General features: G+C 55.2%; 1 protein-coding gene across 1 annotated transcript; it reads left to right on the top strand.

Moving 5' to 3' along the window:
- Positions 1 to 1277: 1277 nt before the first annotated feature.
- LOC144950391 (uncharacterized) lies at positions 1278 to 17647 on the top strand. Its single transcript, XM_078880507.1, has 6 exons — positions 1278 to 1314; positions 10393 to 10545; positions 11888 to 11981; positions 13795 to 14180; positions 16019 to 16203; positions 16361 to 17647. Exons 2-5 carry the CDS (start codon positions 10395 to 10397, stop codon positions 16165 to 16167), a joined length of 780 nt encoding a protein of 259 aa, XP_078736633.1. The 5' UTR covers positions 1278 to 1314; positions 10393 to 10394; the 3' UTR covers positions 16168 to 16203; positions 16361 to 17647.
- The last annotated feature ends 3610 nt before the right edge of the window (positions 17648 to 21257 follow it).

Genomic DNA, 21257 nt, shown 5'->3' with positions numbered 1-21257 from the left:
TATCAGGAGCTCCATTCCATTATCGCGAGTCGCCTCCACGCGAGAGAGAGACAGAGGGGGAGACGTGGAGCGTAAACACCACCGCCAAAACCACAACAACAACAACAACACAAACAACAACAACAACAAGACAGCCGGCGGTGGCGGAGTGCGGTCAGACAGCCTGCCGCCGTGAGCGACACGCCAGTGGCCTGTGGACAATGCGCCTCCATCCAGCAGTGGAGTGGCACGCGGCCTAATGACGAGGAGCACGCTGACCCCCCCCCGCCCATCTGTGTTCAGGAGGAGGGGGGGGGGAGGAGGCGATTCGACCGCTCGATTATTTCTGTGGTTGTCCTCCACGCCCACGGGAGTGATCGTTCCGCCTCGTGGGGTGGAGGTTTTGTGTCGAGCTGGGACCCGCGTCTTCGAGAGAGATTGAGGAGGTTCAGGCGAGCCTGGCTCTGCTGTTGTTGATGAGACGGTGAATGTCGAAACCGGCCCGGAGTTTTTGCTCGTGTTGAACCGAATGCCCGCTGCTGGCTGATCCACGAAGCCGTGGAGACTGTGGGGCGATGTTATTACGAGTTGAACACGTGGTAGGATATCGCGCCCAATATTATTCACAACAAAGGTCGTTGGGTTGGATCGCGTTTATATAAATGCGTGGTTAACACACCACCACCACTTTATTATGGACGACTTGCGTGTGTGAGTGTGTGTGCCTGTGTGAATTGTGTGTGTGTGTGTCTGTGTGTGTGTCTGTGTGTGTGTCCCACGTGGACTCTGCTGTCCGTCACCTCACGACGCCCCCGGCCCTCCCCCCACACCAAACGATGCCGCACCACCCCCCCCTAAAAATGTCTTTCCCCGGCGCTCTTGAAATGCCACGGGAGAGATAAATACAACACGACAATCAGCGACGCCGCCCCGAGATAACAGCCACGCGGGCGGGGGGGGGGGCTCACCCCCCCTGCTGCTCGCCCCGCCCCCCTGCTCCCCCCCCCCTGCTCCTCCCCTCGCCCCCCCCCTGCCCCCCCCCCCTGCTCCTCCCCTCGCCCCGCCCCCCTCGTGCCCCGTTCACAAAATCGCCTCGTGGCGCGTGGGTGCCGGATTCACGGGGGTGGCAGCAGCGACGTCGGCGCCTCTCTCACCGGGGTCCTGTCCAGGGCAGTGGGCGGGAGGGGAGGGGGGGGGGGCTCCATCGAGGGGACCCAGCCCCTGGTGGTGGCGGGGGGGGGTCCAGCTCCTGCTGCAGGGGTCCCGGCTGGGGGAAGGGGGAGGGGCTGCACGGGGGGCCGAGTGAACGCGGCGCCCCGGGGCGAGCACTCGGAGGTGAGAGGCACCGCTGGGGGGGATGGGTGGCCGGGAGGGAGGGAGGGGGAACCTCCTTATCCCGAATCCCCAGGGTTCTGGGATCTGCCGAAGGGGGCGAAGTACTCGGTTCGCTGGTGATGATGGTGGTGATGGTGGTGATGATGGTGATGATGGTGATGATGATGATGGTGGTGATGATGATGGTGGTGATGATGATGATGGTGATGATGATGGTGGTGATGATGATGGTGATGATGGTGATGATGATGGTGATGATGATGATGGTGATGATGATGGTGATGATGATGGTGATGATGATGGTGATGATGGTGATGATGATGGTGATGATGATGGTGATGATGGTGATGATGGTGATGATGATGATGGTGATGATGGTGATGATGATGGTGATGATGGTGATGATGATGGTGATGATGGTGATGGTGGTGATGGGACTCGCGCGAGGCTCGGAGCGCCCGTGCTCAAAGAGTTTCTTGAGGAAGTCAGTAATTGATAAAATAATATTGATTGATATACCGGATACATAATTGTAATAACGCTGCCTGTGTGCCACATTCAGCTCTCTCGCGCGTCCAGTACATCGTGAGAGTTTACATCACTTTCAGCCGTGGTCGGCTTACGTGAGTTGACGGTGTGGTGTGTTTGCGTGTGGGTGTGAGTGTCTGTATGAGTTTGTATGGGTGTTAGTGTGTGTGGGTGTATGGGTGTGTGTGTAACTGTGTATGGGTGTGAGTGTCTACGGGTGTGATTGTCTGTATGAGTTTGTATGGGTGTTAGTGTGTGTGGGTGTATGGGTGTGTGTGTAACTGTGTATGGGTGTGAGTGTCTATGGGTGTGATTGTCTGTATGAGTTTGTATGGGTGTTAGTGTGAGTGGGTGTGATTGGGTGTGTGTTTATGGGTGTGAGTGTGTGTATGAGTTTGTATGGGCCTGCGTGTGTGTGTATGGGTGTGAGTGTGTGTGGGTGTGTGTGTGTACGGGTGTGCTGATGATCAGCTCCGGTTTGACAGCAGAGGGTCTCACTCCGAATCAGTCGGCTGCGCAACGCTCTGTGGAAGCTACCTGGTCTGTTGCTTGTGAAACGTGGACCCCTGTAATGGAACATCTGCGCCGCTTAGAAACATTCAGACTGGCATGTCTGTGATCCATCCTGGCTTTAACCAGGCTGGATTGTGAGGAGCACAAATCCTTGAAAGATCTGGACACATTCCCATCGGTGAGCTCCTTCAGCAAGGCAAGGCTACGTTGGCAATGCCATGTAGCCCGCATGGCCAGCCACCGCATGCCCAAGCAGCTTCTGTTGGTCGCATAGAGGGGGCTAAACGGCCACGACACGGGCTGGAGAAGAGATTAACTGATGCGGTACGAGCGGATATGGAGCTGAGTGGACTTGCCGAAGACCGGTATCAGCGGTGTCAAGATCGGCCTCTGTGGAGGAGGCTCGTGAAGGACGCTACTGCTGGGCGGTTGGAGGCAGTCGCTCTCCAGAAACAATGGAGGGCAGAGGAGCAACGCTCACAACAACGATCTGAGCACCGGGCAGATACAATGGAGCAAGTTGGTAGATGAGGGGGTACAGCTGGTGTGCATCTCCCGGTCATCTTAGTCAGCCAACCACTGGCACCTGCTGGGTCTGTCCCGACACCTGCTGTCAGCGAGCGTTCGACGCTGCACGTGGCCTCAAAGTGGACCTGGCCTGGCACAGGCACCGTGGTGACGTCACCGTCACTTAGTGGCGGATGCCGAGTATTGGTATTGCGTGTGTGTGTGTCTGAGTGTGTGGGTGTGAGTGTGTGTCTGAGTGTATTGGTGTGAGTGTGTGTCTGAGTGTATGGGTGAGTGTGTGAGTGTGTGGGAGTGAGTGTGTGTCTGAGTGTGTGTCTGAGTGTGAGTGTGTGTCTGAGTGTATGGGTGTGAGTGTGTGTCTGAGTGTGTGGGTGTGAGTGTGTGTCTGAGTGTATGGGTGAGTGTGTGAGTGTGTGGGAGTGAGTGTGTGTCTGAGTGTGTGGGTGTGAGTGTGTGTCTGAGTGTGTGTGTGTGGGTGTGAGTGTGTGTCTGAGTGTATGGGTGTGAGTGTGTGTCTGAATGTATGGGTGTGAGTGTGTGAGTGTGTGGGTGTGAGTGTGTGTCTGAGTGTATGGGTGTGAGTGTGTGAGTGTGTGGGAGTGAGTGTGTGTCTGAGTGTGTGGGAGTGAGTGTGTGTCTGAGTGTGTGGGTGTGAGTGTGTCTGACTGTGTGGGTGTGAGTGTGTGAGTGTGTGGGTGTGAGTGTGTGTCTGAGTGTATGGGTGTGAGTGTGTGAGTGTGTGGGAGTGAGTGTGTGTCTGAGTGTGTGGGAGTGAGTGTGTGTCTGAGTGTGTGGGTGTGAATGTGTGTCTGAGTGTGTGGGTGTGAGTGTGTGAGTGTGTGGGTGTGGGTGTGTGTCTGAGTGTATGGGTGTGAGTCTGTGTATGAGTGTATGGGTGTGAGTCTGTGTATGAGTGTGTGCGTGTGAGTGTGTGAGTGTGTGTCTGAGTGTGTGTCTGAGTGTATGGGTGTGAGTGTGTGTGTATGTGAGTGTATGGATCTAAGTGTGTGTGAGTGTGTGGGTGTGAGTGTGTGTGTGAGTGTGTGGGTGTGAGTGTGTGTCTGAGTGTGTGGGTGTGAGTGTGTGACTGAGTGTATGGGTGTGAGTGTGTGTGTGCGTGTATGGGTGTGAGTGTGAGTCTGAGGGGAGCGGTTAGCGCTACGCTGCGCTACAAATCCGGCGGCCCGAGTTCGATTCCCGCTTGTGGCCAACACCAGTGACGATTATCTGAACCGGTCCTGGGTCTCCCCTAGGTCGACTCAGCCTCAAATGAGTACCTGGTGCGGTGTGTAAAGGTCGCCACTAGGGAGACAAGGGTGGACGGGCGTGGTACTGGCCACCCACCGTCTTGTGTGCCGTTCCGGCCTTCAGCACTTGCCCCAACAGTCTGTTCATGCTATATGGGGGATCTTTGTCTTCGTTTTGTGTGTGTCTGGGTGAGTGAGTAACCCGGCCATCCAAGTTTAATTCCCGATCACGACCGACATCAGTGACAGTTATCCGAACCCGTCCTCGGCCTCCTCCAGATTGGCTCAGCCTCAAAGGGGTACATGCTGCCGGGTGTATTAAACATCAGCATTGGGGAGACAAAGGTGGTCGGTGCTGCCCACCCAAACCCTCGTGTACCGTGCCGGCCTTCATAGAGGCTCGCTAACACCCCCCCCCCCCCGCAAACAGTCGGTATATATGGAACTTCTTTCGCATCGTACGTAGCCAACTGTGCGAATCTGAGGTGTGGGCTACACGGGGGATCTTTATCTTCATGTCCGCTTGTCGTGGACAGTGTTCTTCGACACGTCCTTATTTCACGCTGCTCGTTCGTGTAGTCGGATCTTCTTTTTTAACTTGAAATCCCATCGTCCCAATTCACTTACTGATCCTTTATCTCTCTCCGTTGTATCAGTCTACTCCCTGTTGATGAGGCTGCGCTGCTGTGTAAACATAATCGACTCTCTGATGTTCTCAGTGCCATGGCTCCTCTTAGGCCCTGGTGATATCAGCCACGCGGCGCTTTTGGGCCCTTAAACATCAGAATGTCTCGCTGGCGGTTTTTTGCAGCCAAAATAAAAATAAAACCGCGACTCTTTATGGCACCACCAATTAACTACTCAAGATACACTGACGGGTGTCAATGTTTGGCAAATCATTCCACTGATAAAAGAACTGCCGTTCGCTCCTGGATGCGTTCATCTCCAGTTAGCTCCGCATTTCCAGCCTCGTTTCCATGGTACAGCTCTCGCTCTGCTCCGTGTCATTCCTTCCACTGAGCTTTCTGCCCTGATCGCGAATTCCCCCCCACCCCGCCCCTCCGTGCCGTTGTCCACTGGACCCCTTTCGTACGTGGAAGAAAGCTTTGCCCCATTGGAACCATTTGCACGGAATCTATTCAATAGGTCTCTTAACGAGGTGATTGTTCCTTCCGCCGTCAAGGTGGTCGCTGTCACTCATCTGCTTATTACGCCTGGCCTAGATCCGCGGTGCTTCATTAATTACCGGCATATTTCCAATCTTCCTTTCATTCTGTGGCAATTCGTCTCTGGCAGCATCTGTCTTTAAATGAAGTGCTCGACCGATTCAAATCGGGGTTTAGAGCACAACACGGCACGGAGGCGGCTCTGGTCAGGATGGTAAATGATCTGTTAATCGCTGCAGAGCACGGGACGACGAGTGCTCTGGTTCTTCTAGACCGCAGCGCAGCTTTCGATACAATCGGCCGTGACATTTTAATTGAACGACTTGAAAATATTATGGGCTGGTAACAGATTTTGCTCTAGAGTTGTTCCGCTCTTACGTGCAAAACCGCAAGCAGTGTGTCTGTACGGGCGGCTTTAAGTCCTCGGTCATGCTCTGTGTCGTCTGGGGTTCCTCAAGTATCGGTGCTTGGTCCCATTCTGTTTAGCATTTAACATGGCCTCATTTGGAGGACTGCTGCAATTTCTCAGGCTGCGCTACCACTGCAGACGACGACACGCACATCCACCTCCAGCTAGCACCAGATTCTACCTCGGCAAGGTCTTTGCTTTCATCGTCTTCAACGGCTGTAAAATTATGGATACAGAACAATTTTCTCCGGCTAAATGGAAATAGGACCGACGTCCTCTCAGTCGCCTCTCCCCAACAGTTGGAAAACTGGGAGCATGAGGTTATTAATCTTGGGGTGATATTTGATGCGTTCCCTTTCCTTCGAAGCTCAAGTTAATAAGGTTGTGAAAATCTCGTTTTTTTCCACCTCCCAAACATTGCTTGACTGCACGACACCATTACGCCGGCTGATTCTGAGAGGCCGGTCCATTCACTCGTTCCCTCGCTAATCGATGACTGCAATGCCTCGCTGGTTGCTGCTTCAAACAAGCTCCTTCGTAGACGACAAATTGTTTAGAATGCGGCCGCTAGGGTGCTAACCCGAACCCCATTACGTGACAATTGTTCTTTGCTTTTCTGATTAAACTGGCTACCGGTCTTGACACGAGTAGAGTTTAAGAGCCTTCGACTAGTTTTTTAAAGCCTTGCATGGGCTGGCACCACCACAATGAGTTAATTCATCCCCTCAAGGCCGTGAAGATCTGCAGGCTCCGCCCTTCTCTGCGTTTCTCGATCCTGGGGGGTGAGCGGCCACTCGCTGCGTCTGAGCCTCGGTTGTGGAATTCCCTCCCGTTGGAAATTCGTTTATCCGATAATGTGGACACATTTAAGTATCTTCTTTAAAAAAAAACACACATCTTCTTCAGTCCGTTTAGCCTATGTAGCTCTTGCTTCTCTCTTAGCATTTGCTTATTCGTACGAGGCGCCTTGAGACGTTCGTGGAAGGCGCCTTGAGACGTTAGTGGAAGGCGCCTCACAAATACATGTAAATGATTCGTGTTGTTGTTGTGCACGCGCCTGGCACCGTGATCGCTCACGGTTCGTATTCGCGCGCGTCCAGCCACGGAGACATCGCCTCCTCCCCCACTCCTCCTCCTCCCTCCTGTATCTCCCTGCCAGATCTCCCTCCTGCATCTCTCTCAATCCTTGTCCCACGTCTCTCCCTCGCCCCACAACCTCTTGTGTGCATGATACGGGCAAATGCCCCCCCCCCCCGCGTGTAGCCCTGTACAGGCTGTTGGGGGTAAGTGCTGTTAGTGAACGCCGATGAAGGCCAGGACGTCGCGGGACACGGGGCAGGGGTCTGGAAGGGGGGCGAGGGGGCTGCGTGGGAGCAGCGAGGCAGGGGTAGGGAGTTGGTGTGGTTATTAAGGGGTGCACTTGTGTATGTGTGGGTGTTTGTGCGTATGTTGGCGTGTATGTGTGGGTGTTTGTGCGTATGTTGGTGTGTCTGTCTGTGTGGGTGTTTGTGCGTATGTTGGTGTGTCTGTCTGTGTGGGTGTTTGGGCGTATGTTGGTGTGTCTGTCTGTGTGGGTGTTTGGGCGTATGTTGGTGTGTCTGTATGTGTGGGTGTTTGTGCGTATGTTGGTGTGTCTGTATGTGTGGGTGTTTGTGCGTATGTTGGTGTGTCTGTATGTGTGGGTGTTTGTGCGGATGTTGGCGTGTCTGTATGTGTGAGTGTTTGTGTGTATGTTGGTGTGTCTGTATGTGTGGGTGTTTGTGCGTATGTTGGTGTGTCTGTATGTGTGGGTGTTTGTGCGGATGTTGGTGTGTCTGTATGTGTGGGTGTTTGTGCGTATGTTGGCGTGTCTGTATGTGTGGGTGTTTGTGCGTATGTTGGCGTGTCTGTCTGTCTGGGTGTTTGTGCGTATGTTGGTGTGTCTGTATGTGTGGGTGTTTGTGCGGATGTTGGTGTGTCTGTATGTGTGGGTGTTTGTGCGTATGTTGGTGTGTCTGTATGTGTGGGTGTTTGTGCGTATGTTGGTGTGTCTGTATGTGTGGGTGTTTGTGCGGATGTTGGCGTGTCTGTATGTGTGAGTGTTTGTGTGTATGTTGGTGTGTCTGTATGTGTGGGTGTTTGTGCGTATGTTGGTGTGTCTGTATGTGTGGGTGTTTGTGCGTATGTTGGTGTGTCTGTATGTGTGGGTGTTTGTGCGGATGTTGGTGTGTCTGTATGTGTGGGTGTTTGTGCGTATGTTGGCGTGTCTGTATGTGTGGGTGTTTGTGCGTATGTTGGCGTGTCTGTCTGTGTGGGTGTTTGTGCGTATGTTGGTGTGTCTGTATGTGTGGGTGTTTGTGCGGATGTTGGTGTGTCTGTATGTGTGGGTGTTTGTGCGTATGTTGGTGTGTCTGTATGTGTGGGTGTAGCGTTTAACGCACCGCGCTACGAACCCGGCGACCCGAGTTCCATTCCCGCTCGTGGCCAACACCGGTGACGATTATCTGACCCGGTCCTGGGCCTCCTCTAGGTCGACTGAGCCTCTAATGGGTACCCGGTGTGGTGTCCAAACATCACCACTATGGAGACAAAGGTGGCCGGGCGTCGTGTGCCGTGCCAGCCTTCATAGGTGTTTGCTCGATAACATAGCTTGCCCCAACAGTCTGTTAAAGGCTATACGGGGAATCTTTGTCATTGTGTGGTCCACCAAAAACAACCCCCATCTCTATGAAATGTTGTCATGGCTGAACCCAATCGACTCTTTCCCTTCATGGCATTTGTAGCCCCCATTGCGGCTAACTGGGGCTCTGGGCGAGTGTGAGGGGCTGATTGCCGCATTATTTTCATTTAAAATGATCACAAAACCGCGTGTTAAATAGGCGTTTATCAACGGTCTCCTGGCCAAACCCCATCTGGCGGATCCGCGAGGCTGAACCGGCACCCTCGGGGTTCCTCCAGAAACGGTAAAAAGCCATTGCGAGTGACCACGTGAAATGTTCAAATGCTCACTGCCGATGAGAGGCTGTCACTTCTCTGTCGGAAGCTGGACCAAAACCGCCTGGATCTCTGGCATTCAGGAGGTCCGGTGGACTGGCTCTTGGTCCAGTCACCATGAGAGATAGACAGTCCTCCACGCAGCAGGGAGTGGCTCTTCCTCTGAGACAAAAGGGGGCATGGGAGGTGTGGGAAGCTGTAATCCCCAGGCTACTGTGGGTTCACCTCTCCACCAATGGGAGGCAAGAATTGGTGGTGGTTGTTTACTGAAGATGAACATCGGTGGATGGATGGAGGCAAGGCCGATGAGTCAGATGCCTCCTATGACCTCCTGTCAGAGGTGCTAGCTAAAGTGCCCCCTCAGGATAGAGTCATCCTTTTGGGTGACTTGAATGCCCGAGTGGGACTGGAGTGATTGGAAGGCATGGGCCAGATCAGCTCAATAACAACGGTAGGAGGCTGCTAGACTTCTGTGCAGCCCATGGGCTTGAAATTACCAATACGCTGTTCCGGCATCGGTGCATCCACACAACATCATGAATGTGTAGAGGTGTTACGGGAAGGCAAACAAACACACCGGGCGTGGTTATGCCTGTACGCCAAGAGGTGCTTACATCCACGTCCGCACCGTTGAGCCTGGGGGGCTAACACGGCGCTGGGATACCCCGCGGCCCCACCCCTCGGGGGGGGAGTTGCTATATAAGGTGGTGAGCCGGAGGGCTCGGGGGGCAGTGTTCAGCCTTAACCAGCGAAGCAAGAAGACCGGCTAGATAGGCCCTGGGACTCCCCTGGATCGCTGTCCTTCTCAGGACCGACCAGGGCAAGCCAGTGGCGTGGCCCCGAGAGCCCAGAGCCGATGCTCTTGTAAGAGCCGGTCTGAGGACTCAGGGTGCCGTAATCCCAGCTTAACCAGAGCTGGGTCAGCTAGCCTCCCCTAGCCCTGTAGTGGAGGACCTAGGAGTAGGCTAGCCGGGACAGAGATTGTGGGATCTCCCTGTTAGACGGGTGAAGGGGCCGATACCCCTTCGAGTGTTGTACATCTCGGCCTGTAATATACAACTGTGGTTAATAAATAAGTGTGCCTCCGACTACGTCGTCCAAGTCTCCTTGAACCTACTACAAATGCATGCCGGGTACAAGCAAGACTATCTGCTGGATGATATAGTGATGGAACAGCCCATATCCTTGACACCAGCACCTACTGTGGAGCTCATGTGCCCACTGACCATCAGCTTGCCATCTGTAAGATGCGCCTGCCATTCTTCCACTCCTGTGGTGAGTGTCCATCTAGGACCACATTCAACCCCACAGTGGCCTGGTCTCAGCTAGCTGATGAAGGTTGCAAGTGAGAATTTCATTTTTTCATCGGCTGCATAACGCTGCTGTGTGGAAGCTAACTGGTGTGTCGCTCCACACGAATTGTCCAGTCTTCTTGGCCGCAGTCATGCCCTCTATTCTCTTTGTTTGCGAAATGTGGACCCCCCCCACTAACGGAACTTCTGCGCCGGTTAAAAACATTCATGCTGGCCTGCCTACGATCTATCCTGGGTTTAACCTGCAGACTGAATCACAGTGTGAGGACCTCACAAATCCTTGAAAGATCTGGACACAGTCCCATCGGTGAGCTTCTCCGGCAGGCAAGGCTGCGTTGTTGCTGCTGATGTTTATGTTGTTGTTGCTGCTGCTGTTGTTGTTGTTGCTGTGGTGGTGGTAGGGATGTCGGAGGGGCGCGGCAATGACAGTGCAGTGGGGGGGCCGCAGACCCCAGGGCCCCAGGAGGGGTCCCCGAACGCCGCCCTCGCCGAGTTGTACGAGGAGTACGAGTACGAGTACAATGTCTCCTTCGAGGGACTCTCCGCTAACAAATGTGAGTACTCCCTCCACCTCCATGGAGAGGAGCACGTGGTACTCCCCCACCCCCCCCCCAAATTTACATGGCTCTGCTGGGGGGGGGGGGGTCCCGACGCTCACCGTTGGTCTCGACGCGACCGCTTGGGCCACAGTTGTTCTACTCTTGCTGCCGTGATGATGCCGGCAGCAGCAGCAGCAGCAGAAGGAGCCATGAGTTCCAGGAGCTCGATGCCGACGTCGAGGTCTGTTGTTGGCCACGACGAGAGCACTGCAGCCGAGAGAGAGAGACAGAGAGAGAGACAGAGAGATAGAGAGATAGACAGAGAGAGAGACAGAGACAGAGAGACAGAGAGAGAGAGAGCGATAGAGAGAGGGAGACAGAGACAGAGAGATAGAGAGAGACAGTTCGTGTGGTGGTTTTATTTTATTTTTCCCTTCCTACCTCTCCAGAGTGGTTTCTGGGACGGTCCATAGTTTGGGTTGCATGGCCACGATCGCACCACTTGCAGCATCGTGTCTCGAGCCGCAGTGATTGGAGCGTGCCAGCCCCATTGTAACCCAACAGTAGTGGTCCCAGGCTGCCAGACTTCTGTGTGACAAGCCGGGGGCCCATGATGACCAGTGCGCCGGGTCCAAGCGAGAATATCGGCAGAGTGACCGATTCACCGAATGCCGTCCCATGTCCTCGACGGCGGAGCTGATCTGCCCGCTGACCATCGTCTGTGCGACACGCCCGCCATTCCTCCACCGCGGCGGTGCGACTTGTGTGTAGGGGACCCGAGCGAGCGAGCGAGCGTGAGTGTACGGGGTCAGGAGGCGGTCGCACTAACAGTGACAACCGCCTGAGTGAATTGACGGCTCAGAACTCGGGGTCGGAGGTCACTAGCACAGTAGAGACGGGGACGGGACCCCAATCAGGGTGCGGGGCTCGACCCACGATCCTCGCACGATCCCCAGAGGGTCCCAGCCCCCCCCCCCAACCTGTCACCCCCCACCCCTTCCACCCCCCCCCCTCCCCGGTAAATTAAAATGTCTGTGAGTGCGGAGGTGTGAATCGGCGAGGGGGGGAGAGTATAGAGCGGGGGGAGGAGGGGTTAAATTGAGTGGGGAGAGGGTGGAGAGTGGGGGCGATTGGAGAGACTGGAGCGTGTAGAGAGGGTGGAGAGAGGGGGGAGTCGAGAGAGGGTGGAGAGAGGGGGGAGTCGAGAGAGGGTGGAGAGAGGGGGGAGTCGAGAGAGGGTGGAGAGCGGCGTAAAAGTCTGAGAGGGATGAGAAGGGAGTAAGAGGCGATTGAAATGGAGTACACAGGTGGGGGAGTGTGACCCCATGACCTCTCGTGCCCCCCCCCCCTGCCCAAGACTCCATCGTGATTGGCTTCTGGATCGGCCTGGCCGCGTTCGTCGTCTTCCTCTTCACCGCGCTGGCGCTCATGGTCAACATGACCAACAGGAGGTGACCCCCCCCCCCCGTGACCCCGCGTGACCCTCACGAGTTCCCAAGATTCCTCACGATTTCCGATGACCCCGTGACCTCCCATAACTTCCCGTTTCCCCTCCTAGAGTACCAGTTCGACCCCGTTCGAACCCTGACGCCTGCTGCTGTATATTTGGAGTTTGCGTGTCTCTCTCTCATCATCATCACGGTGGCTAGGAGATGTTAACTACCTCGCCTGGTATACAGGAGGTCGTGGGTTCGATCCCGACCCTGACGCCTGCTGCTGTATATTTGGAGTTTGCGTGTCTCTCTCTCATCATCATCATCACGGTGGCTAGGAGATGTTAACTACCTCGCCTGGTATGCAGGAGGTCGTGGGTTCGATCCCGACCCTGACGCCTGCTGCTGTATATTCGGAGGTTGCGGTGTCTCTCTCTCTCCCCGTGGTCGCTTGGATTTTTCTCCGGGTCCTCCGTTTTTTCCCCTCCACGTTTAGAATCAACGTCACGCGTTTAGAGATTATTCGCCTACTGCTAATACATTCCCTTATGATGGTGATAATCCACTTTGGTTGAGCTATAACGTTTGATGGCCAGGTCGCTTCTGAATGTGAGCTGTATAGCTCAGTGGGCCTTACCTGGGAAAATAAAAAAATGCTGCAGTTCTGGTTATAAGAAAAAGAATACCCACCTTATAAAATATAGCGCCAGCTCCGTGTGTAAAGACAATATTATCCTTAACAGACTGTAGGATCACGCGCGCAGTCATTAAACGTGAAAGTGACGGCTGCTGCGGAAACATGAAACCTTGGTGACTGTTTTGAGAAACAAGCCAAGCAAAGAACAAGTAAACCCGTAAAAACAAAGTTTTTCACTATAAATCCTTTATATGCGTGGCGGCTAGAGTCTTCTCGTCCTCTGGCTTGAGATGGCTGCCACTTATGGGTCAGATGATTGTCTGCTAGTATTAAGCAATTGGTAATTAAATATTTAATTTGTTTTCCCTAAACAGTGTAAAATGTAGGAATTTTTTTTCACGAAAATTAATTGTCACACACAACGAGTCTGTGTGGAAAATATCAGCTCGATTGGATCACGGGAAGTGGGTTAAAAAACGAGCGAAAGATTTGCACGGTCCTAAGCAAGCAAGCGAACTTAATATAAAGGATTTAGAAATATATTCGCCTGTGGAGGACGCGGGGATCGATCCCGCGACCTTTGGCATGGGAAGCGAGGGCGCTACCAACTGCGCTACTCCGCCACGGCCTGTGGAGGGGTTACGCTCTGGGCTCTTACACTGTGACGTTCAGCCAAAGCCATGAATGAGTTATATTTGAATATATGTAAAATAAATGTTTTTTGCCTAAAAAGTGTACAATTTTTGGAATTTCTTTTCACGAACATTAATTGTCTCGCACAACGAGTCTGTGTGGAAAATGTCAGCTCGATTGGATCACGGGAAGTGGGTTAAAAAACGACTGAAAGATTTGCACGGTCGTAAGCAAGCAAGCAAGCACGCAAGCAAGCAAGCAAGCGAACTTAATATAAAGGATTTAAAAACGGCACAGCATTAGACACGAATAATGGCTGCTGTCTCTATTCCTGGCTGCGTCTCTCCACTCTCACCCTGCCCCTCCCCCTGCCCCTGTCTCTCCCCCTGCCCCTGTCTCTCCCTCTGCCCCTGTCTCTCCCCCTGCCCCTGTCTCTCACCCTGCCCCTGTCTCTCTCCCTCCCCCTGTCTCTCCCCTTGCCCCTGTCTCTCCCTCTGCCCCTGTCTCTCACCCTCCCCCTGTCTCTCCCTCTGCCCCTGTCTCTCACCCCCCCCCCCCCAGCGCGCTGCGAGGGGCGGGGTGCGAGCTGAGCCACGAGCGGCGGCGCTGGCACCGCGGCAGCAGCAGCAGCAGCGGCGGCGCCTCCCCCGGGGGTGCCGCCCGACTGGTGCTGGGCGAGGGCGGCCCGGACCGCGAGGCCGGGCTCCAGGGCCCCGGCCAAGGGGACCCCGGCCAAGGGGACCCCGGCCAAGGGGACCCCGGCCAAGGGGACCTTCCTGAGCCGCGGTCGCCCCCCGCCGCCCCCCCTCGCGCTCCCCCGCGTCGTCCCGGGAGTCCCGGCCCCCCCCCCACCGCGGACCCCGGGTGGGCCGGGATGGCCTGGGCCTCGAGCCGGGACCCCGAGGTGTACTCAGAGTGCCGGATCCCCCTCGTGGGGGGCCTGCCAGGTAACGGGGGGTGCGGCGGGGGGCACAGGGGGTGAGATGGGGGCACTTGGGCAGTAACAGAGATAATTTTTTTCGGGAAATGTATTTAAAGTGACATTTTTTCCGTGAGTAAAGTAATTTAGATATCTTCAGTCTCTACTCTGATCTCTGTCTGTCTCTGCTCTGATCTGATCTCTATCTGTCTGTTTCTGCTCTGATCTCTATCTGTCTGTCTCTGCTCTACTCTGATCTCTGTCTGTCTGTCTCTGTCTGATCTCTATCTGTCTGTTTCTGCTCTGATCTCTGTCTGTCTGTCTCTACTCTGATCTCTATCTGTCTGTCTCTGTCTCTGATCTCTGTCTGTCTGTCTGTCTCTACTCTGATCTCTATCTGTCTGTCTCTGTCTCTGATCTATGTCTGTCTGTCTTTGCTCTGATCTCTATCTGTCTGTCTCTGTCTCTGATCTCTGTCTGTCTGTCTCTACTGTGATCTCTATCTGTCTGTCTCTGATCTCTGTCTGTCTGCCTCTACTCTGATCTCTGTCTGTCTGTCTGTCTCTGCTCTGATCTCTATCTGTCTGTCTCTACTCTGATCTCTATCTGTCTGTCTCTGATCTCTGTCTGTCTGTCTCTACTCTGATCTCTATCTGTCTGTCTCTGATCTCTATCTGTCTGTCTCTACTCTGATCTCTATCTGTCTGTCTCTGCTCTGATCTCTATCTGGATGTCTCTGCTCTAATCTCTATCTGTCTGTCTCTGCTCTGATCTCTATCTGTCTGTCTCTGCTCTGGTCTCTGTCTGTCTCTGTCTCTGATCTCTATCTATCTGTCTGTCTCTGTCTCTGATCTCTATCTGTCTGTCTCTGCTCTGATCTCTATCTGTCTGTCTCTGCTCTGATCTTTATCTGCCTGTCTCTGCTCTGATCTCAATCTGTCTGTCTCTGCTCTGATCTCTGTCTGTCTGTCTTTGCCCTGATCTCTGTCTGTCTGTGCTCTGATCTCTGTGTGTCTGTCTCTGCTCTGATCTCTGTCTGTCTGTCTCTGCTCTGATCTCTGTCTGTCCATCTCTGCTCTGGTCTCTATATGTCTGGCTCTACTCTGATCTCTGTCTGTCTGTCTGTCTCTACTCTGATCTCTGTCTGTCTATCTCTGCTTTGGTCTCTATCTGTCTGTCTCTGCTCTGATCTCTATCTGTCTGTCTCTGCTCTGATCGCTGTATGTCTGTCTCTGCTCTGGTCTCTATCTGTCTGTCTCTGCTCTGATCTCTGTCTGTCTCTGCTCTGATCTCTGTCTGTCTGTCTCTACTCTGATCTCTGTCAGTCTGTCTCTGCTCTGATCTCTGTCTGTCTGTCTCTGCTCTGATCTCTGTCTGTCTGTCTTTGCTCTGGTCTCTGTCTGTCTGTCTCTGCTCTGATCTCTGTCTGTCTGTCTCTGCTCTGATCTCTGTCTGTCTCTGCCCTGATCTCTATCTGTCTGTCTCTGCTCTGATCTCTGTCTGTCTGTCTCTGCTCTGATCTCTGTCTGTCTCTGCTCTGGTCTCTATCTGTCTGTCTCTGCTCTGATCTCTGTCTGCGTCTTTGCTGTCTGGTTGTTGTCAGCGTGGTCATTGTGGCAGGCCCCGGCCTCCCTCTCGCCAATGAGAATCCCCTCTGGCGCTCTCTCGGGCCCTCGCCTCGCTACACAAAATCTCAACGTGAAGCGTGAATCTCGCCAAGCAGATGCTGACCCCCCCCCCACCTTGCCCCCACCCCGCCCCCCGCCCCTCCTTCCCTTGCCCCCCCCCACCTTGCCCCCCCCCACCTTGCCCCCCTCCCTCGCCCCCCCCCCCCCCCCGTTCGCCCTCTGCTGCTGCCGTTCGCAGCGCCGCTCCCCGCGCCGTCGCTCCCCGTCGCCTCTCCCGACGGAGCCCCCCGCGGCGAGGGGCGACCCCATCCACCGGTCTCCCCCCTGGCACTGTCCCCTCCGCCGGTCCCCCTCCCGGGACGACTCCAGCTCTACCCCGACCCCTAGCGGGACGACTCCACCTCGACCCCAACGCCTAGCGCCGTGCGTGGAGATCGTGCCATGCTAGGGTCTCAGCAAACCACTCGCCCACCCACTCACTAACCCACTCACCCACCCGTTCACCAACCCACCCACGTGCTCACCAACCCACCCACCCACTTCTCCCCCACTCACTCACTCACCCTCTTCTCTCTCTCAGAGTTGACTGCTACGGTTGTCATGGCGCTGCAGGGCGCTCGTCGTGCCACGCAGGGAGGCGCCACCACCGCTGCCGCCACAACCGCCACCACCGCCGCCACCACCGCCGCCACCACAACCGCCACCACCGCCGCCACAACCGCCACCACAACCGCCACCACCGCAACCACCGCCGCCACCACCGTCGCCACAACCGCCACCACCGCCGCCACCACCGCAACCACAACCGCCACCACAACCGCCACCACCGCAACCACCGCCGCCACCACCGCAACCACAACCGCCACCACAACCGCCACCACCGCAACCACCGCCGCCACCACCGCCGCCACCACCGCAACCACCGCCACCACAACCGCCGCCACCACCGCCACCACCGCAACCACAACCGCCACCACCGCAACCACAACCGCCACCACAACCGCCACCACCGCAACCACAACCGCCACCACCGCAACCACAACCGCAACCACAACCGCCGCCACCACCGCCACCACCGCCGCCACAACCGCCACCACCGCAACCACAACCGCCACCACAACCGCCACCACCGCAACCACCGCCGCCACCACCGCAACCACAACCGCCACCACAACCGCCACCACCGCAACCACCGCCGCCACCACCGCCGCTACCACCGCCACCACCGCCGCCACAACCGCCACCACCGCAACCACAACCGCCACCACAACCGCCACCACCGCAACCACCGCCGCCACCACCGCAACCACCGCCGCCACCACCGCTGCGTGGTTCTTAGCCCTTCGAATAATTTTAACAAATTTTTGACCATGACGCCGGCGCACCAAATGGCCGTGGTACCCGTGTCGTGGTCACTGCGTGCACGCGATACGGCAGCGTTTACCAGGGGCGGCCTGCCGGGCACCAACCGCGAGACCGCCGCGGCGAGCGGCCTACAGCTGGATCGCGTTACCCGGTGTTTAGGCCTCGGCAAGGTAAGGTCAAAGTTAGGAGTTAAAAACGAGCCTACCTTTACCCTACCTTTTACCTTACCACAATACAATCACTCTACCCTACCTTTTACCCTTTAGCAGGTAAGGTAAAAGGTAAAAAGTAACGAGCCTACCTTTACCCTACCTTTTACCCTTACCCCATACAAATTACCCGATTACAGGGTAATTACTGGGGAACTACACATAAAAAAGGCTTATAACGGTAAATGCTGCAAGGTAGAGCGCTTTATTCATATAGAATACTCTCGATGATTCCAATTTTACATGCTTGATCTTGTCGTTGATGTCATTGTTGTCGTTGTTGTCGTCGTCGTTGTCGTATCCTAAAATCTTATAACTCAATTTTAACCCACTTCCTAATGTGGTATCGACTGCAAACTTGGTATACTTACGTCATACTGATGACAATACTATATTCTATCATAAAAAAATTATATATTTTTAAACATCATTTTTTACATGTTATGTTTCGGCTTGGGTCTAATTGTCCACGCTCAACTGACGTTGGCTGTATTTGGCCACGGTCCTTTATGCTATGGCAAGCTTCGGGGCCACTTCCTGGAGTCGAGTTCTGCCATTACTAGTACATTTCATAAAAGCGTGTTTTAAAAAAAGTTTTTACTTATTAAATGGAGGCCACGGACTGCGCCACGGAGCTTTTAGCGGTAAACAAGGCACCGTATTTACCGGGTAATACTTTGCGCTACCTTTACCCTACCGGGTAATTCTTTCGAGCTACCTTTACCCTACCCTTCACCTTACCCCTTGCCATGTCGACACCTTTACCCTTTACCCTTTTACCCGGTAAAAAGGGTAAATTACCTTACCTTGCCGAGGCCTACCGGTGTTTATCGTTTAGCTACGGATACTGGGGGCCGGGGGGGGGCTGTATAGAACGTGTCGTGTGTTTGTGTTGTTAGATGAAGGCTGCCCGGAGTCTATGGTTTTGTGGGTCAGGCCACGACGGGGTTAATGACCTGGGGGAGTTTGTGTTGTGAGTCCCCTCCACCACCCCACCCGATTCAGCGGATCGAATTAAAGTCGCGTGGCGTGCGAGCGTCTTAACGCGTTGCGGCGAATACTCAGCCGGTGAGCGAGAGAGCGATTGTCACACTCGCTCACCCACTCACACCCACACTCACCCGGTGAGCCAGAGAGCGATTCTCACACTCGCTCACCCACTCACACCCACTCACCCGGTGAGCGAGAGAGCGATTCTCACACCCGCTCACCCACATTCACCCGGTGAGCCGGAGAGCGATTGTCACACTCGCTCACCCACTCACACCCACACTCACCTGGTGAGCCAGAGAGCGATTGTCACACTCGCTCACCCACTCACACCCACGCTAACCCGGTGAGTGAGAGAGCGATTCTCACACTCGCTCACCCACTCACACCCACACTCACCGGGTGAGTGAGAGGGCGATTCTCACACTCGCTCACCCACTCACACCCACACTCACCCGGTGAGCCAGAGAGCGATTCTCACAGCGAGATTCCGCAGCGATTGGAGACCTCGACGTTGGATGTGAAACTGCCTCGGGCAACATTCCAGGATGCGGCGCATTCGCCACTTGTTGTAGATGTTCGCGGTTTGAACTCATCGGCCGCCTTGGTTAATCCAGGTGGTTTAGACGGGGGGTGGAAGACCAGGGGGAGGAAGTGTGGGGCTGTGGGCTGCAGGCTGCCCGGGGAGTGCATGATAGTTACTCTGGAGCGGCGGTAAATTTTTCTCGCTGTCGTTTACGTTCGTCTGGATAACGGGTAGAATGTACGGATACGAGGATAGGTGTATGCCCCCCCCCCCCCCCGCTTAACACCCCAGCCCCCCATGCCTGGGAAGCGATTCACTTCGGGTTGCCACCTGTTCCGGGTTTGACCCGGTTTCGGTCCGGGAATCGGCGTCATCTGCGTTCCGGGTGGCAGCAGCAGGAATTGGTTTGTGCCGGTGTCTCTGCACGGCACCTCACGGCAGGATAGACCTACCAGGTTTGACGTTCATCGATAACTGGGGCTGCTGAAAGTACACCAAAACATTGACCATCGTGGGGGGGGGGGGGGTCATGGTTTCTTGGAAAATAGCCCCGCAATCGGCAAATCAGCGATGGGGCAAGGGTTTGGCGTACATAGCAACGACGAGACGTCCGCATCGTGCGGGAACAATAGCAGTGCGGGCTGGATAGACGACGGCAAAGCGACCGCAATGCACGGACCCTCTTCAGAGGAACCGCTGGTGGTTTCCGCACAGCCAAACGCACGTTTTGTGTTGTGTGTGCCAGCGTGTCGTTTGAGAACCTGGAGCAGAACGAGAAACGGTGTCCGCGCGCGTGTGGATCTCGAGTGGAACAGGTGGTGGCGGCGGTGGTGGCCGATGCGAGAGGTTACAGCAGCATGAATTCCGCAGGCTCGCTGCGCACCAGTCGAATACGTGGAGTGGTTGATTGCAGGGCAATCGCGGGGCGTGCGTGACGAGCCTTGATGAGACACCCAGCGAATGAGATCATCGCAGAAATTCAACCTCTTGAGTTCCTCATGGTGCATTTCATTTGATTGCATATCGTTTTACATTTATATTCAACGTCGACTCGTAACGCTGCCCAGCCGCTAAACGGGACGACTTAGGGAGAGAGAGAGAACGACTCAGCGGTGCCAGGAGGAACCACAGACGAGCAGGGAGGCAGCAGCAGCAGCAGCCACGTGGTGATAAGCCAGCGCTACCAACAATTGCCAAGCTCTGCGGTCCTCTATATATCCAGGTGTTTTGAGCCCACTAATGGGTGAATATTGCGTGTGTGTGTGAGGAAACCGGAGTACACGGAGGAAAATCCGCGCGTGCGATTGGTCAGCACTCTATCCCTTGAACTTCGAACTTCTTTCTCACCGTACATAGCCAACCGTGCTAATCGGTTGGCTCCATCCCGTACAGATGGAACAGATGGAGTCAACATGTTTTGCTATTACCACCTTCTCCTGGCGAGCCAGGAGGGTGAGGCTCCTCCTCGACGCCCATGGAAGGAAGTTTCACGGCATCTGTGTGTGATCCACCAACCCTCGCCGCCTGATCCACAGTGCTGAGTCACATGCCAAGAACATTTAAGTTCAAACCAGGTTCATCATCATCACCAGCCATGAACTATCCACTGCCCGATAAAGGACTCCCACCCCCCCTCCTAAGCCGCCTTTATCATCTCTGTAAGGCCACGCGATGGAACGATCCGTCTAGCGCGCAGCTCTAGACACGCGAGGATCCAATCTCATGGACCGCTCCATCTCCCCAGTGGACGTCCTCTGTCGGGCGCGTTCCATTCCGACCCCCGGTGGAACGGCCCGAGGGCAGCAGCACTCGCTACACGCTGGAGAGTTAAAGCTGCGTGCATTGTCTCTCTGCTGGAGGTGGGGGGGGAGAAGAGTGTTAGCGAATATGACAAAGATTCCCCGTATAGCCTTCAACAGACCGTAGGAGCAAGTGCCGTGAGTCAGTAACACCTACGAAGGCCGGCACGCCACACGAGGGGGTGGGTGGAAAGCACCGCGCCCGGCCGCCTTTGCCTACCCAAAGTTTAAGGCTGAGTCAACCCAGGGGATGCCCTGCACCGGTTCAGATATTCGTCACTGGTGTTGGTGGCCGTGAACGGGAGTCGAACTCGGGTGGCCGGGTTCGTGGCGCAGTGCAGTGCTAACCATAGCGCCACCGCTCCTCACGCTCGCACACGTTGGTGGACATGACTCACACTGATTGAAAAACTTTATTTAAACCATCTCAGTAGAGCGGCGGGAGAGGGGGTTGGGCCAGTCGCGGGAGACTGGGCAAGCTGAGTGGGGGGCCCGGGTAGTTGAGTGGGGGGCCGGGCTGGTTGAGTGGGGGGGGGGCGACTGGTTGAGGGGGGGGTGGCGGGCTGGTTGAGTGGGGGGTGGGGGGGG

The sequence above is a fragment of the Lampetra fluviatilis genome, chromosome 57, assembly GCF_964198595.1.
Source record: "Lampetra fluviatilis chromosome 57, kcLamFluv1.1, whole genome shotgun sequence".
NCBI lineage: Eukaryota > Metazoa > Chordata > Hyperoartia > Petromyzontiformes > Petromyzontidae > Lampetra > Lampetra fluviatilis.
This window is presented reverse-complemented; position numbering and strand designations above follow the sequence as displayed.

Excerpts from the sequence above, each read along its gene's own strand:
- LOC144950391 (XM_078880507.1), top strand. The coding sequence starts at position 10,395 with ATGTCGGAGGGGCGCGGCAATGACAGTGCAGTGGGGGGGCCGCAGACC. Across the intron at positions 11,982-13,794 it reads GTCAACATGACCAACAGGAG|CGCGCTGCGAGGGGCGGGGT; the intron begins GTGACCCCCCCC and ends CCCCCCCCCCAG. Across the intron at positions 14,181-16,018 it reads CCTCGTGGGGGGCCTGCCAG|CGCCGCTCCCCGCGCCGTCG; the intron begins GTAACGGGGGGT and ends TGCCGTTCGCAG.